The following is a 16,574-nucleotide window of genomic DNA, read 5'->3' on the forward strand; positions in this document are numbered from 1 at the left end:
GTATTTCCCACGTGGTCTATGGCGAATCCTACGTAGAATAGCTAGGAATACATGGGGTAATTAAGTAATCTGACAGAGATAGGTCTTCCTCCATCAGCCTATGGATCAACTTTGATTCTATGCCCAATGGTCTATATCCTTAAGCGGTTTGTTGTTTGGTGGACGGCACAGCAATATCCTAGCACCCGAATCGCGAATTTGTGGTAGATGTCATTTGCCTGGTGAGAGGCGCCGTGCATGTTATTGAATAGTGGGACTCGATTTGGGACACAAGGCGACTTTTGCGGACTGGTTGACGTCACAAAATTCCAGGCGCCTTGTTAAAAGGTATCTGACGCTTCTGGCAGCGTACCTCGTTTTCGCGATGGAGAATGATATATAGTTGGTGCGCTTACTCGCTCTCTATCATTTTGGCAGCACCGCTTTCAGTGGTATTATCTCCTTCGCTAGCTGAATCCTCATCACTTTCGCTAAATCCTTCGAACTCTTCATTGTCCACGTTAGATTCGTTCGACTCCGGCTCCGTATCACCAGATGGGCCTGTTGAAGGCGCAACTTCGGAATCATCACGCTTCCGTTTGCGGCCCATCTCACCAAGGCGTCCCTCACGCCCTTCAATCTTTTCGTCCACGTTTGCATCGTTCGAATGGGGTGGTGGCGTATACCACGGGATTTTTCCACGAAGGAAGTCATTAATGACCATCTTGGCTACTCCATCGAGATCAGGTTCGCCACCTCTGAGTAGTCTGCCTCCCTTTCTGGCGAGGATACTCAAGAAATCGATCGCATCATTAGAAATCTTAATCCCATACGTCCGTTCGATATGGCGTGGTTGAACACGTTTGAGAACGCCAGGGATATATTGTTCCGGATTTTCAACATTCTCCACGCGCACCACGCCTCGTAGGAGGATGTCTTCTTCGGTATCATTGTTGCTCGGTGGAACAACACCGGGGCAGTCAATTAGATAGATTCTCTTCATCAATGTGATGTACTGCCATACTTTTGTTTCTCCGGGAATGGGAGCAACGGTGCAGACCTTCTTCTTTCGAAGGGTATTGATGATGGATGATTTTCCCGTGTTGGGATATCCAATGAATCCTACCGATATTTGTTTACGGTCCGAATGTAAAGATGAAAATTGGCGTAGAAGCTGGATTAAAGAGCCTTTGCCAAATGAGTTGTTGATGGAAGCGTGGAAGGCCAGAGTGGGATGATCTTTTGATAATGCACGGACCCAAGCAGCCTGCAATCATTAATTAGCTATCGATCCTCAACAAAAGAACAAACTTATCACAATGAAGCAATTTATGTAAAAATGAATGTGTGAGATGTTACTAAGAGTACTGCTGTTATGCCACAAAATGAAGTGGAAGCAGAACTCAACTCAAACAAAACACAGCAAACCCTATACGACAGAGCTCTCAAAACGATCGCTTGTCAGCCCTAATTTCAGAATGAAACCAAGGCGGCGGGCAAGAATTCATCTACCAGAGCTGTAACAGACAAATTACTTCCATAGATTGGTGGCAAGAAAATATGCACGGGAAGAAGCCTTGACTTAGCAATGGCATGTTACGCGATCATGAAAGATGAAGGAGAAGTGCTGTGATTTTGTAACTTACAGCAACGCCGGTTGGTACCAAATCGCACTTGTTCAGAACAAAAATCAGGTGCTTGTGTGGTGCTTCCTCACGGATGTGCTTTTCAATACTCCTGCATCGTGTGCCCTCCGGATCTCGCGCATCAAGCACGTGTATGACAACATCGGACGAGTCGATGACCTTGTACAGTTCGTTCCAGATCCGCTTACTCTGACCTTTAGAGAAAACAGGCTCTCTTGCAGTCGTGAGTTGCCCATCATGAACTACATTGTCATTTTCAGCAGTTTCACCTGATTTACCGCTCAATAATCTCGCCTGATCCAACCGCTCCAAGTAGGTGTTGTGCATCCTGACTGACTCGTCAGCGAGATCTTCGAGCGTCCCAACGCTGAGTTTGACACGCTTTCTCTGTGACCTGGGTCCGAATGTGTCGCTGAATGGTGCTGACTCAACAGCAATCTTAGCCTTGTGCTCCTTAAGTCCATTAGTATTTGATCCATCGCGGATCAAACTCATTGGCAGCTTATTTGTTTTGAGCAGAACTTGATAAGGATCAGAAGCACGTTCAGCAACTGCTTCTCGAAATGAGCTCAGGGCCTCTTGTGAGATAACTCTCGTATTTCCAAACCATTTTCTGTTGGGTTCTATCCTAGCGTTCGGTATTTCGCGGGATTGATAGGACGCAGCTTTTGTGATTTCACCGCGGGCATTTCTTTGCGCTTTGCCATCCTTGAACATATTAAGGGTCTTGACCTTCTTAGCACTTCTATATTGGCATTAGCACATGCATATCACATTCCACAGGCAGAAGATACGGTAGCTGTTTACCTGTAGAAGTTTTCACCCTTGGTCTTTACATTGCCCATTCCATCTCCTGACTTGCCCTGCCGCTCTCTGCGAGCAGCTTCCTTCTTAGCTGTACCCATAGTGAAGAAGGATATGAAAAAAAAAAAAGGCTAACTGCCAGTCGTCAGCCTAGGGTATCTGGGTACTTCTGGGTGGTTGGCTGTAAATATTTGTTGGCCAGTGAGAATGTCAATGGCAGAAATTAATTCTCGAGGAATTTTTCTCTTTTTCGTTGCCGGAGCGTGTGCCAAGACCTCTGGCGTGCACAGACCATCCAAAAATCACTTCCGAATCAAATCTTGTCATTTGCGCGACAGAGATACCACACACCATTGGAACCTCCCAAAGCAAGCCTCTATCCCCATCTTCTTGCATGATTGTCCGACGGAAGGTGGGATAAACGGTATTTCGCACTCCCTTGATTGCCAATTGCCAGCCATGGCCACCCCCTCGAAGTCGGCAATGTCTCTCTGCCGCGCTTGCAGAAGTGCTAAAGTACAGGTCCGGGCCTTCAGTTCAACCCCATATCCACTGGTCAGGCCCGAGTCGCCGAATTTCATCGACATTCCTCATCCGATACAACCTTTCCATCCTCGTAAGCAGCCGGTAAAGGGTATTCTCCCTGTGCCCCGTGAGCTATTCCCGGCCCGACGACCAGACAAGCCGACGCAATCCTACGCTGAGGCTGCTACTCCCGAGCCCTTAAGTAAAGAGCCAAAACTCCACCCTGGAGATCCTCAGTTCGACCACGTGGAATGGAAGAGGCGGATGGCTGCCATCCGCCGCAAAAACTTGCGTGAGGGTCTAGCCGAGCTGTACGCACGCAAGCAGAAAAGTGACGAGCTCAGAGCGAAACGCAGCAGCGCGAAAATAGCCCAACGGGAGCAGATCCTCGTCCAGGGCCCACGAGAAGATGATCGGCTGATGCAACAATCGACTCCCGAAGTTATGAAACCGAGCAAGATGTCTATCCTCCCCGATCCCACAGCGGGGCAACGCCTCAAGACCTCCCGCAAGAAGCACGCTGCGAAGCAACTAAGCAAGAAACAACAGAGATCAGACCATCTCCACTCTCTGTACATGAACGCCCGGACTTTCATCACCAACGAGGAGCAATTGAAGGCGGAGATTGAGCGGGTGTTCCCCGATGGCGAGAATCCTGCATGGACCAACGATGAGGATGTTGGAGAGAATATCTGGAACTTGGGCATTCCATCAACTGTCGAGTCCCTGGTGCATGCTGGAAAAGCTGACGCTACCATTTGGAGTCTTGGGGAGAAGAGAGTGAAGAAGATCGCTGAGGAGCTTACTGGTGGAGCTATCTAAACTGTGGTGTCTATTGCAAAATAACTTCGTTCCCACCCAATCGGGGAAACAACCGGTGGCTACCACCTGTGGATGTTCTCTCGTTAGTCTGTACCATATATACGTATCGTCCGTCATGGTTGATCTCTCTATTGTTTCCCTTTTTTCCCTTTTTTCCCCTCGCTACTTTCTGTATCTCACCATTCCACGATAGAATACCTAGCGAATTCATTTTATTTGCGTCGCAAGAAAATACGATAACTCTTGAAATTACTATTTCATCTGACCAGATAACCACCAGTCTGTACCATCCATATATATACTCAAAAATACCCCCGTATTATGTGCTCATTACTACCCCAAACAACATCGACATAGTATATATATATGTATTTACAGCACAAGAACAGCACATAGGACAACATCAACAAGCCAGAGCATGTTAGACCACCCAGCTACCCCTCGACCTTCACCTGATGAATCGCATGATCTGCGTATCCCGCGGACTTTACGTAGATCTGGGCACTTTCCAGAAGCCGTTTTTTGCTCTGACCGATCGTATCGCGTTCCCAAAAGGCTCCATGCGTGTCGTCGAAGTCGAGGTCTGCGATCGCTTTCCAGATCCCATATACGTCGTCTGGAGGAAGTGGGATCTGTTCGCAGGCGGGGACAAAAGGAACAAGAATTAGAATAAAGTCCCCAGTTCCATCATCAGGGGCTGAGAGCGTGATTGTAGATTGTCTGTGCATGCCATGATCGTGCAGAGAAGGGGGGGGAACAAAATGAAGCAGGATTCCGCTCCCACAGCTGGTAAGGGAAAATTTCAGGGAATATAAACAAAACACATATAGAAATGGAAAACTCACAAAATTCGGATACGACCACATGAATGTGAAAGACGTGGTGCCCGGGAGTCGGTCAACATGGTACACTCCGCTGGGTACCACCATGACACTATCCGCCACAAGCAGCTTCTTCGTCTCCTTCCACAACAGCACAGAGCTTCCAGGGAAATGACCGCCTACTTTTACAGCCACCACCTGTCCACCTAGAAGATTCAGCTCTTTGCCTTCCCACAAACCGATCCCAGTAAACCTCTTCGGGCCGTCTTTGCTTTGCGCAGCAGAGATTGTTTTCGTTACCGGAGCCCGTCGCATCAGCCACTCTTGGTCCTCAGCGGATATGTAGACGGGGCAGTCAAATGCCTCCGCCCAATGGACGGAGGTAGAGTAGAAGTGGGGATGCGAGATGACGATTGCTCTGATGCCGCCAAGATCGTTGATGCGGCGGACGGTCTCATCGTCGATGTATGTGACGCAATCCCAGAGCACGTTGCCGGCGGATGTGCAGCAGAGAATGGCACGCTGGCCAATGGCTACCTGCGGCACGGTGTAGATGCTGATGAGGCCGGAGTGATTTTTGTTCATGCGGAACTGGTTGTGATATTTTTTGGACTGTTGCAGCTCGCGGAGTGTTGTCCATGATTGCCTGCATTCACAGCCAGGGAGGGGCAGGAAATAGCTATTGTGTCAGTTATGTGATTTGATTGTTTATTGTTGTTTATGCTTTCTTTCTTGTGATCTCCCGGATAGCGTGTAGCTAGCTGTATGGGAGGGGCGCATAAAGGAAGATACTGTGAAAGGTTTCAACAATGCTTGTAAGAATGAATCTTACCCTTCTGGAGGGATATATTGTCGCGGATCATCGCATACCTTGCACGACTTGGCTGATCGTGTGTCGTGTTGGGCACCGCACATCGAACATATCATGAGATCCATGTTGAGCTTGATACTGAATAGCGATTGAGGGGTGATCACACTTTATTTTATCCTGTGGTATAGTCCACGGAAAAGAAGAAAGATCAACTTATGTATATATGTATCCACGAAGATTCCACTACTTTGCTCCAATCGGGTTTTCAATTGTCAGCAAGCACGTAGGATTAATATCCTTTGATAAATGCAAAGGTGGGGAAGCCGTCGCCACCAAGAGTGGTGGCTTTTCAGTCGCCCGAGGGGTCTGGGCCCATGGATAACTCATTCCACGAGGCGAAGGCTCCTACCAAGTGTAGATGCAGCTCGTATAAATGCCGGGAAAGATATGTGAGCAATTCTCGACTGCATGTCCTGATGCCTTGGGGTGTTGAAGCTGCAAACATGCCAGGGCCAGACCCTGCTTGCTGACACATCAGTCACTTCCTTCAACAATGATCCAAATCTTCCAGTTGTCATCAAGCGATAGCGATATCATTTTTGTTCGTAATGATATTTAAATAACATAAATCAGATGAAAACAATATCATGGTTGTCAAATCATGAATTATCTATCTGCTCAGATTTCTGAACAATTTTCAACATTGCCAAATCGCATCTCCTTAACTGGATGCAATGCTGCAACCATGGCTTTTCTTTTCTCTTTTCTTGTCATGTCATCACTTCACGGCATCATCCTTATCCTTCATTGCGGCGGCAGGAGCCTGTTTTCCAAGTGACCCCTCCGAGATGGGTGTCATGTCACATCTACTTATGTGTTTGCTTGGCTGTTGATGGTGGCCCTAAGTTTGTGATGCGTTGGAGCTTGAGCGCTCTACACGCTCCCGACTACTATGCAGACACGAGAATTGATACCCCGCTGCTCTCAGCCATAGTTGGATATTGTGGATGAGAGATTTCGTATGCAGTGTATGAACGGATGTTCTTCTATTTGGCGGCCGATGGTCTCCATCACTGGCTCGCGGACTGGGCTTGTTGACAGACTAGTAGCCCAGCTTCTGCTTCAGTTATAGATATGCCATTGATATATGTGCTTATGTTCAAAAGGTATCAAGTTACCAGTTGTCAGGCCCTATGAAGCAAGCAACTTCTATGCAGAGTATGAAAGCTTTTGTGCTGGAGCGTTTTTTCATATCAAACAGACAGACACACCATCCTCTCTCCCTCGGCAAATACGTTTCTGCTTTTTCTACCTGCGTCGAAATCAGTGCTGAGAGTCAAGTAATATCTCCCTGTTCTATCTGTCTGTATGTCGTTGGCGTCTGTCAGCAAACCTCCTTCCGGCGCAACAACCTCGTCTTCGCCTCAGACCCCAGCCCCTTTCAGTGAATTGGCTGTCCAGGCAACCTTCCCTTTGCATTCACTCACGCACAAACCCAAATCCGTAAATATATAAACCTCCCCACTCACCCCTTTTCATCGTCAGTTGCCACCAAGCAGTGTCGTCGAACTACGCACAGGTGAACCACGTTTGCTTCTCTTCGTTCATATATCCTCAAGACAAGAAACCGCCAATCTACCCCCGAACCTCCATCATGAAGCCCATCTTCGCCTTCTTCCTCCTCATCCTCAGCGTTGCCGGCCAGGTGAACAACACCAAATCCTGCCCTAGCGAACTGGCCAAAGGCTTCGAATTCCCCCACTTGATCATCCCTATCGACTCCGAGGCTCCAGACGTTGCACGCGGCACCTCCTACAACGGCAAAATCACGCCAACAGTCTCCTCTATCTTCAACTTCGATATCCCCAGCGCCATCAACATCAACCAAACGCTGACCTGCAGCCTCTGGTTCCTTTTCCCCGAACGCAACTACCGTTTCAGCGGCGATGGGTTGGTGAAGTTTAGCCGTCTCGAGGCGCCCGCGACACTTGTTACGTCGTATGCAAATGCACCGGCTGTACAGGAGGAGCTGCAGATCGCGACTCTGGTTCCCGGGCGGAAATATAACGTGACCAGCTTCGAGTGTCCCGCGGGCCAGGCGATTGCATTTCGCTTGGATAATGCGGGTTCGACGGAGTTGGATTACTTTCAGGACTATAATGAGCCGCCGTGAGTTTCTTCCTCCTTTTGCTTCCTTGATTTTCATCTTAGCAACGTTTCCCTCTTTCCAGCAAAGTTTGTCATATTTCGTGGTAGTGCTTTTTGTGTATGTGAAAAGCGATGGACTAATTGAAGGTTACTACCCCTAGAATTGGCCTTTACATCACCAAATGTTGATGAGGGATGAAATCTTGTCTTCAGGATAGGGGGCTGGGATTTGGCGGACTGTTGTTGCAATGCATAGCCTCCAATTTCTTTCCTCTTTCCTTTCCATCTCTATGAGCGAACGATAAAACAAAAAAGTGAAAGGAGAAAGCAGCGTTTTCTATCTTTCATCTTATCCTGCAGCGTTTTGCTTTTAAATCACTGTACCAAAGGGGGACCTGGTAAAAATGGCACACGAGAAAGGAAGGGGAATAAATGGAAATTAAGGCCTCCCAGACAAACACGTTGAAACTACAAGGGAGAGAAGTTATTTCATCCATGCTAACTCTGCTTAACAATCACAATCACAGTAATAGTAATAGTTAGTTGATACCGGAATTTAATGTTAATGCAAGTGAAGCTGTTCTATGCATCCATAGCAATCCTTGGTACTTTGCATCAGCACCCTACAGAATTGAAGGAGGGCTAAGATTGACAAGGTATGCAAGTTGGGTTGTCTGTGTTGAATTGGGTTCTGGATTTGGAATGCATTACGAAAAGCCGTTTGTAGTTGGTTTTTTTTAAACTCAGCCCTTTAACGAGTCACCATCCAATCAGCTGCCAAGTGATGGAGGGAGCGTTTAAAGTAAGCATAACTTGCTCAGGCCAATCAGTGCTGGGCAATCACCACAATGGAAGCTGGCAACGACATCCAGATGTGTGAGATACATACGAGGGAGCTGAGATAGAGCCCCAGGATAATCATCCAAGGCCACAGGCCACAGACCACAGCCACACCACACCGGCTGAGCAGTCAAATAATAATGTGAGAGCAAGTCCGACATCAAACGCCCAACACCCAAGTTCCCACACCGCCCGGCTGCATGCAGCAGCCAATGCCGATCGCAGTGCAGCAATGACTCCACGAGCCAAAACCCAGCGGGGATTGAGCGATCATCGATGACGCGGCCAGACTCCGCGATATTAGTGAAGAGTGAGCGACCGGCGGCGGGCTTATCCGATTGTCATCATGCTCCGGAGGAGGTCTTTCGTGTTTCTTAGTATTTGGGAGAAAGGGGGAAGAAACATTGAGAAATATTAAGGAGTGCCTGTTTCTCGGGTCTGGTTCTGAAACATCGAGGGTGAAGGGAAAATGCCAAATTGTGGAGGGCTTGGTCGGGACTCAGGGTTGGCCAGCTCACGCAAGGCGCTTGGGGAGGGTGGGTTCCCATGCTTGTCAAGTCACCTTCAGCCCTGGAGCAATCTAGGGGTGGTAGTCAGCTCATTCCTTTTCTATCTGGGTGTTGTAAAGCACTATTCTGTATGTCGTTCAACTGAACAAGCGTGCGATGAACCACCGACTGGATATGTAAACACAACTAACCCAACTCGACGGGAAAACTGATCGTACGTAACCTCCTCGTAGCGGCGGCTGCAGCAAGGGCAAGCTGGGATTACCAGTGTGGCTGGCGCGTTCACCCCGGGCCTGGGCGGGCGCTGGAACAGGGCTGGGCAATCGACGCTTCAGCGTCGTATTTCTTTTCTGCTCTCTCCTGCTATCTCAGCGCCGGCAATTCTGGCTCTGCTCTGCTCTGACTCTCATCACCAACTCAGTTGCTAGCTCTCTCGCTTTCGCACACATTACTGACCAGCTGTCCCATTTCGGGTTCACCATGCAGTCGGGGCCCTGTCTTTGATACCTCTTGTCCTTTCTCGCTTCTTTCGTCGTGGCCGTTGTCCTCCTGTTGGGTGTTCGTTCCCTTGCGTGCCTCCCCTGTGGTCACTCCCTTTTTCCTTTTGATTAGCCTTCCGCCATGGAATCCAGCAGTCTGCCATTCTCGAATAGACCTCTTAGGATCCGGATTGTAATATCGTAAGTGTCTGTTACCAGTGCCTCCGCTGAGCAAAAAAGATCGCGATCATGGAGGAAAGAAAGGAAAGGGGAAAGATACCAGGAGGAGAGGAGGGGAAGAGAGGGGGGAATTTGGCTAATCTGCTCCCAGATACATCTTCGACTATGTGATCCTCATGTAAGTGCTCCGTATGTAATTATCGTGTGTCAAACAAGGGGGATAACAGTAGCGCATGGACATGCGACCTCCTACTTTGCTTGGGATAGTGCCCTAATCAAGCCTGCATTCTAGAGCCCTGATGGTTGGATTCTACATTCTCGACCGTGTCGAACCCTTCCACCAACCTTTTGCCATTAACAACATCTCTCTATTTTACCCCTATGCCGAGCACGATCGCGTGTCTGTCCCCCTCGCTCTCGCCCTCTCGGGAGGGTTCCCACTCCTTGTCATCTTCATCTACACCATTGTCATCGACGGCCTCTTCTCTCACAATAAACCCGTCACCTCCTCGGGGAAGAGGAAGTTTACAGGGCCATACAGCCTGAAAGATAGGTTGTGGGAATTTAATTGCGGGTTTCTGGGTTTATTCTTAGCCCAAGCCAGCGCCTTCGTCATAACAGGTGCCCTGAAAAATGCCGTTGGGAAACCCCGGCCGGATATCATTGACCGTTGTCGACCAAAGGGTGTCGATTCTCTCGGCCCGCACGAATTGGTGACCTTTGACATGTGTGATTCAAAACTGAGCCATGATATTTTGAAGGATGGGTTTAGATCATTTCCCTCTGGTAGGTGCTTCGCGTTTGCTTGATGTTACTTTGGCAGATGCAGTTCTAGGTCTAGACTAACAGAATTTGTTATTTTCTACTAGGACATTCAAGTTGTAAGGCAACTATCCTCCAATATATAGATACACACAAACACACATATATATATATAAATTATTTATATCTATGTATATTCGTGATGATTGTTGACATTAACGTAAAAAAATCCCCGTTGTAGCTTCTTTCGCCGGTCTCTTTTATCTCTCCCTCTACCTCGCCGGTAAATTTCATCTTTTGGATAGCCGGGGTGAAGTGTGGAAAACATTCCTATCGCTTTTCCCAACACTTGGAGCGGGACTTATTGCCGCAACCAGAATCATGGACGCACGACATCATCCCTTTGATGTGCTCTTCGGCTCATTGCTGGGTATTATATGTGGCTACGTCGCCTATCGCCAATATTTCCCTCCTCTATCAGAACCTTGGAGGAAAGGCCGTGCGTACCCAATTCGAACCTGGGGTACCGGTCCCACTGCTCCCTCCCGCTCCCGGTTTGATATGGGAGGCTCCAATGATTCGGTGGCGCCGCTGCGGCGTACAGATGATTTAGAGTATCAAGCTACCTCCACGGGTCAAGACGATGAATTCACGCGAAAACCCCCACCTGTTCGCCGGATGTCTAGCGACCGGATATCTTCTGCAGACCCTTACCTGCGGCGAAGACAGGAATTGGAGCGAGAATATTCGTCGAGCGGTGACTCCGCCGGAGTCGCGTTTGAAATGCAACCAGGTTCTGGGAGCCGGTCGCATCGCAGCGAGTCCACAACCCACCTAAACACCCCATATAAACCGCAACAAACGAGCTACCAGCCATACCCAGGACGAACCGCATCGCCAGCTGCACCGTCCACTCCGCCGCTCCCGACTAGCAGTGGACACCCCGGCTCCCATGTCGAGCCACCGAAAATTTGAATAAGAAACAACCCTTATTCATAAGAACACACTAAGTCTGAAGTAATTAGAGAATCTTATTTTAAAAGAAAGAATAGATGATTTGCCTAATTCGGGGGTCTTGACGATATTTTAATTTATGATATTTATTATGCCGCACTTTTTTACCTTACATATTTTCCTACCCCTTTTCTTTTCTAATACCAGGCCATCGTTTTCCGTTTCCGTTTCCGTTTCCGTTTCCCTTCGCTGGCAATGATGGCTTGAATCTCAATCCCTATTTTTCCCCCCCCCCGTTCTTTGATTATCAGCGTATGCAAAACAGAATTAAATCGTGATTGATACCCCTTCTAATTTCTGCAAGCCTGCTGCCTACATACATATTAGACTGCCGTGGTGCAACTTCTCATTCTTTATCTTGAAGTGTTATTACCTCTTCCTTTCCATTTCGCGCCTCTACACATTCGCGCCGTTTTTCCCTTGCGGAAATGAAGTTATCCCCCCCCCTCCTCCCCCTCCCCTTTCTTTTGTGGTTGAGGTAGGTTCCCGACTCTTATTGTTTTTTTATTGTTTTTCATTGTTTCCTTTCCGTATTATTTTCCCCCATTCCTTCAAGTTCCTTCTGCGTGGATGCTTTCCGGGCCCTAATTTATATGAGTTCGAGCCTGGTTTCTTTCCTTCTTCATGCTTTTTCCGCCGATGATTCCCCTCCCACCTCCTCTCCTGTGGATACTGTAAATCCTTGTTTTTCCCCCTTTTTATATATATTACTTGCGGTTTTGTTTTACTTTTTGATGATGAGGGACGTTCCTTTTGTCCCTTTTTTGTTTTGGTTTGAACCATACAAATAGGGGTATACCCTCTAGAGGAGATGATAAGGGTTATGTCATGGTGTGTATATACACAGTCAATTGCCGTTTTTAGCTCCGAGGTACAGTTTTGATTGTTCCCGTATATACAAATTTACGACTTGTGGAATACTTGTGGAATAACTCATCTTTTTCTTGCTGCTGTTCTTTTTTCTTTTTTTTTCCCAGCTTTTTTTCAGCTGGTGGCGCTCTTTTTCACTTCCTGTAAAGCGGCTTCATCCCTGTTGTGTATTTGCATCTGCTGCTACCACCGCTATTATGCTTCATCAAGTGACTGACTGACCACCGACCCTTCTCATTTCTTTTTTCTTCACTGTAAATTTGTATACTCTTCGAGCAATTTTCATCTTAACAAAGCGCAGCCCAGTGCAGCATGGGTAAATAGCGCGTATGTTACTCTATACATGCAATATCGTAGTCCTATGTATAGGATATTTCTTTTGCCCTCACCTTCTGGTGGATCTATGATTCAATTTAGGGAGGGATAAGAAAGCAGTTTCTTGGCCTACGTACGATTACATAAGCCGACGTTGCCATGGACACGGATCAGATTAGATTAGGCTGCGGGAGTCGACCAGATCGGAGGAAAACTTTATCATCAAAGTTTCCCTCGATCCCGTCAGAGTAAAAATAGTAAACGAGTAAATGTGGAGTATAGAGTACATCGCACAGGGCTTGTTTCCGATTCTTGATAGAATGCAATAATGTCCATTATTGCGTCTCATATCCTTGAGCACTGCATCTTCCTTCCGCTGCCGGGCTTATCGATAACTAACCAGATGCCCAGATCTCGGCAAACTATTGGTCTGGTGAGCTGCTGCTGATGTTGACCCCGCCATTATCCCTCTTTGTCTCGAGCTTCGATTTTCCCAGCCACAAAACAAGTTGCAATCAACCACCCGCTCTTAAAACCCACCCACTTCAGCCTTGCAGCACCAACGCCCCGACTGGTTGGCCAGGTGGACGACTCTCTCCTTGTGGTTGGCTGTATTTAATCCATCTCTGCACGTCGATCCTGTTCTTCGTTCATGCTCTGAACCCTTCACTATACTTTATACAACTGCCCATCATATACCATCATATATGCCCCATCTCAAATCGTGACGAGGGCGAAAACAATCATCTCTTCCCCAATTTCTCAGAGTACGGCAGGGTCACACGCAGCCACCATACCCCCATTCTTTTTACAAAAAAAGAAAAGAAAAAAAAAATCCGAGGTCACAGTCAGATCACACGAACTTGTATTGTTTTGTTTGCGGGTCCTAGGCTCCCACTGCATCGCATCCTCCCACATCTATCGGGCAAATCTTCCGGTTGAGATAGCATCCGCTATCACCGCAGACGTTGTTTTCAATTTTGATTTTAACACGCCAAAATAATCCCACTGGACCCGTGCCAGTCTGCAGATATGATCGCCGGTTTCTTCTTTATCTGTTGGCGAATAGGCCAGCTAGTGACCCTAATCATACCCATTGGCATTCTTGTGAGTTTAAAAGCAAAAGCAATAAAAAACAACAATAATATATCCCTCCCACCGTATAACTAAAATGCTGACTTCATCTTTTCCCCCCCAAAAAGTCCTGGTTCGTCGACGGCTTCGTCAAAAACAACCAACTAACCCCAACCTACATCCTCGTCCTCTTCATCGTCAGCGTGCTCGGCATCTTCTGGGCCCTGGACACCCTCATCCGCCACTCCAACGCCAAACGCTCCGCCCACTTCGTCGCCTTCGTGGATCTCTGCTTCGTGGGCTCCTTCATCGCAGGCGTCTACCAACTGCGCCGCATCGCGAACGCAGACTGCGGCAACTTCCGCTTCGACCCGCTCACGCTATCGCTGGGGCCCTTCGGCTTCGCGGGTCAGAGCGCCAATAACCCCCTGGCACGCGATCCGACCAAGGTATGCGCGATGCTGAAGACGTCGTTCGCGTTTGGGATCATGAACATCGGTTCCTTTTTCATCACGTCGATTCTGGCGGTGCTCATGCATCATCATGAGGAAAGGGAGCATGAGAAGGGCTCGTCGCGCAGGCGGGGATCACATTCGAGCCATCGTGGGCATTCGGGGAGCAGGCATCGGAGAAGCAGCTCTGGGAGACAGCCTGCTTATGCCGTCTGAGTGATGAATTCCTTCTCTTCCCTCTTCCCCCTCCCCCTCTCTCTCATACTTTTTTGTTTTGTTTTTTTCTAAATCTATATATATGAGTGATATATTCGGGCAAATAGTGGACACATATGTATAGGTGGCCTTTTTTCTTTTGTACCTACTTTTTTTTTCCCGTAACGCCTGTTATCTTGCCCCACGAAAGAGACACAAGACATGTGGAGAATGACGCAAGGATTTTTTTTGATGACCACAAACCCGCAAGGAAATTTCTGCCAGTTTTTATTTATGCGATGCTCTGCTTTGCTTTTTTTTCATATATTTTTGAACTTTCCCTATGTCGCTTTGGGGCCCCCCTCCAAGTTTATGTGGTTTCTTTCCATCTTACCCCCGCCCCCCCCCATCTCCAACTCCTCTGCCTCTGGTGGGCAATTTGACCTAATCCCAACCAACCCCCTCCCTTCGCATGCACGACTCGAAAGAGGGTCAAACCTCTATTTTTACGTTATCCTTTTTTCCACCTCCTCTGCCCTTGGTCCGTTGCTTGGCCAATCTGTATTATTTTTTTTATTGTTTGCTCGACATTTTCTTTATCACTGATACGGGGGGGTGTGAAGGAACTTGATATGGTTTGATTCAAACCATTTATGAATGGTTTCTACAACGATTTGTCTCTTTTTGTTTTCAAAATTTTTTTTTTTAAAACTTTAATATAGTTATGTATATAGCACTATGTAGGAAATTTCAGAACAGGAAAACTAGTATTTGCAAATTGTGGGAAAAAAAGGTTCGCAGGACTTATTAATTACTTCGACTATATCTAAGAAGTTCAATATAACTATATAAACCCGGCTCACCCAGCGCTGTGGTAAATAAATGATAGTAACCGTTCGTTTGGCATTGAAGCATGCTAGCTAACCCTAACTATCTTGCAATTACAGCGTAAGGATTAAATCCCTTTGATGACATTCTGTACATTATGCCGTCGGTAATAAAGGTGATATACAAAGGAAGGAAACATATATTGATTGGCAAACGCATCGGAATAAAAGAACACCCTCTCGAAATCAATTCTCTTGCGCTTCTATTTGCGCAGAGCTTGAAAGGAAGGGGGGTCGCCTCGGGGCTACCTGATACCGTTGTGGTGAGTAAAATGGGAGATTGCCGCGAACAATGGCATATCAGTTATTTTCGCGGACTCCCTAAGGCGATGAAGAAAATAATAATGGCATATGAAAATCCTGTCTCTTGTCCCATAATGACCCGTTATCCTGGTTTATATTTAACCCTTGGTTGTCCCATCCATGGATGTTGTTTTGCCAGCGTCAGGTGCTTCAGTTCTCGACCGGGGAATAACTGGAACACCACCCATCTTTATCCCCCTAGAGGGTTTTAGATATATATATATATACGTGTTTCTTTCTCAGACCCTGATCCTCTAGCCAACCCTAATCGTATTGCGAGTCGTGAGATTCCCTGGAAATGTCCCTGAGGGCCAACTTTTGAATGTCAGACATCAGACAACGACGAGAGCCGTGTGGACAAATGATCCGCCAATCAAATCGGTCCCATAGCTCAGTTGGTTAGAGCGTGGTGCTAATAACGCCAAGGTCGCGAGTTCGACCCTCGTTGGGACCATGTTGTAACAAAAAAAAAGCCTGCTGGTAAATATCTTCTTCTTTTTTTTTTTTCCCCCCGCTTCTTGCAGTACAATATCTCTAGATTACCGATAGCCATGGTTTTGGATTTGGCGAGCTGAAGGCTAACGGATGCTCTCCGCGATTTGAAGCCTGCCCGTGTCTAGTCGAATCAGGTTTTGGAAAATTGATTCTTCATAGAATTGTTATAATGAACCGGTCTTTCATCTTCCATAAAACGCCAGACAACAGACACGCATGACTCCGGAAGAAATGCTTAACCATGTCCACGGAGAAAAAATGCTTCCAACTTTCATACGCACAGTGAATTCTGAGAGCATGTCAGCGATGTGCAAGTGCACAAGTAAGGCTAGCTTCAGATACTCCTGTATATCTAGAATGGACCAGCAACTGGAAAACTGTATCTCAGCGTCATCTCCATGAAGTTCTGATATCGTCCATAAGCATATTCAGCCCACACGGGCAAATATTCATCGCTCATACCATAAAGGTGGACTGGGGCACTCCTTTACTCTTGTCTCCTTCATTCTAGGACATTGCTTGACGAGCAGATGTGAGCGAGCGCGAGCCTGTTGATGAAAGGCCAAAATGTTGTGAGGCATGCTCCATAACAATAACTCACTTTACCAAAGGCGGTGTTTGGAGTTCTGGGCCATCAAAAAAT

At 47.3% G+C, this 16,574-nt stretch overlaps 6 protein-coding genes and 1 non-coding gene across 7 annotated transcripts; 5 read left to right on the forward strand and 2 right to left on the reverse strand.

The window, feature by feature from the left end:
• Window positions 1-391: 391 nt before the first annotated feature.
• On the reverse strand, window positions 392-2,530 carry HCBG_04241 (nucleolar GTP-binding protein; the record flags this gene model as incomplete). Its single annotated transcript, XM_045431290.1, has 3 exons — window positions 392-1,246; window positions 1,626-2,370; window positions 2,433-2,530. 3 exons carry the CDS (start codon window positions 2,528-2,530, stop codon window positions 392-394), a joined length of 1,698 nt encoding a protein of 565 aa, XP_045287843.1.
• A 358-nt stretch (window positions 2,531-2,888) lies between these two features.
• HCBG_04242 (uncharacterized protein) lies at window positions 2,889-3,776 on the forward strand (the record flags this gene model as incomplete). The annotated part of the gene is made up of 1 exon (XM_045431291.1): window positions 2,889-3,776. One exon carries the CDS (start codon window positions 2,889-2,891, stop codon window positions 3,774-3,776), a length of 888 nt encoding a protein of 295 aa, XP_045287844.1.
• Window positions 3,777-4,210: 434 nt separating this feature from the next.
• Window positions 4,211-5,862, reverse strand: HCBG_04243 (metallo-beta-lactamase; the record flags this gene model as incomplete). The annotated part of the gene is made up of 2 exons (XM_045431292.1): window positions 4,211-5,243; window positions 5,430-5,862. 2 exons carry the CDS (start codon window positions 5,531-5,533, stop codon window positions 4,211-4,213), a joined length of 1,137 nt encoding a protein of 378 aa, XP_045287845.1.
• Window positions 5,863-7,062: 1,200 nt separating this feature from the next.
• HCBG_04244 (uncharacterized protein) lies at window positions 7,063-7,755 on the forward strand (the record flags this gene model as incomplete). The annotated part of the gene is made up of 2 exons (XM_045431293.1): window positions 7,063-7,577; window positions 7,704-7,755. 2 exons carry the CDS (start codon window positions 7,063-7,065, stop codon window positions 7,753-7,755), a joined length of 567 nt encoding a protein of 188 aa, XP_045287846.1.
• A 1,218-nt stretch (window positions 7,756-8,973) lies between these two features.
• HCBG_04245 (PAP2 domain-containing protein) lies at window positions 8,974-11,301 on the forward strand (the record flags this gene model as incomplete). The annotated part of the gene is made up of 4 exons (XM_045431294.1): window positions 8,974-9,585; window positions 9,716-9,742; window positions 9,857-10,350; window positions 10,568-11,301. 4 exons carry the CDS (start codon window positions 9,527-9,529, stop codon window positions 11,299-11,301), a joined length of 1,314 nt encoding a protein of 437 aa, XP_045287847.1.
• Window positions 11,302-13,557: 2,256 nt separating this feature from the next.
• On the forward strand, window positions 13,558-14,267 carry HCBG_04246 (uncharacterized protein; the record flags this gene model as incomplete). The annotated part of the gene is made up of 2 exons (XM_045431295.1): window positions 13,558-13,632; window positions 13,728-14,267. 2 exons carry the CDS (start codon window positions 13,558-13,560, stop codon window positions 14,265-14,267), a joined length of 615 nt encoding a protein of 204 aa, XP_045287848.1.
• Window positions 14,268-15,816: 1,549 nt separating this feature from the next.
• Window positions 15,817-15,890, forward strand: HCBG_11030. Its single transcript has one exon. It is a non-coding gene; the product is annotated as a tRNA-Ile (tRNA).
• Window positions 15,891-16,574: the final 684 nt, after the last annotated feature.

This window comes from Histoplasma capsulatum, assembly GCF_000150115.1.
Source record: "Histoplasma capsulatum G186AR genomic scaffold supercont2.5, whole genome shotgun sequence".
Classification (NCBI taxonomy): Eukaryota; Fungi; Ascomycota; class Eurotiomycetes; order Onygenales; family Ajellomycetaceae; genus Histoplasma; species Histoplasma capsulatum.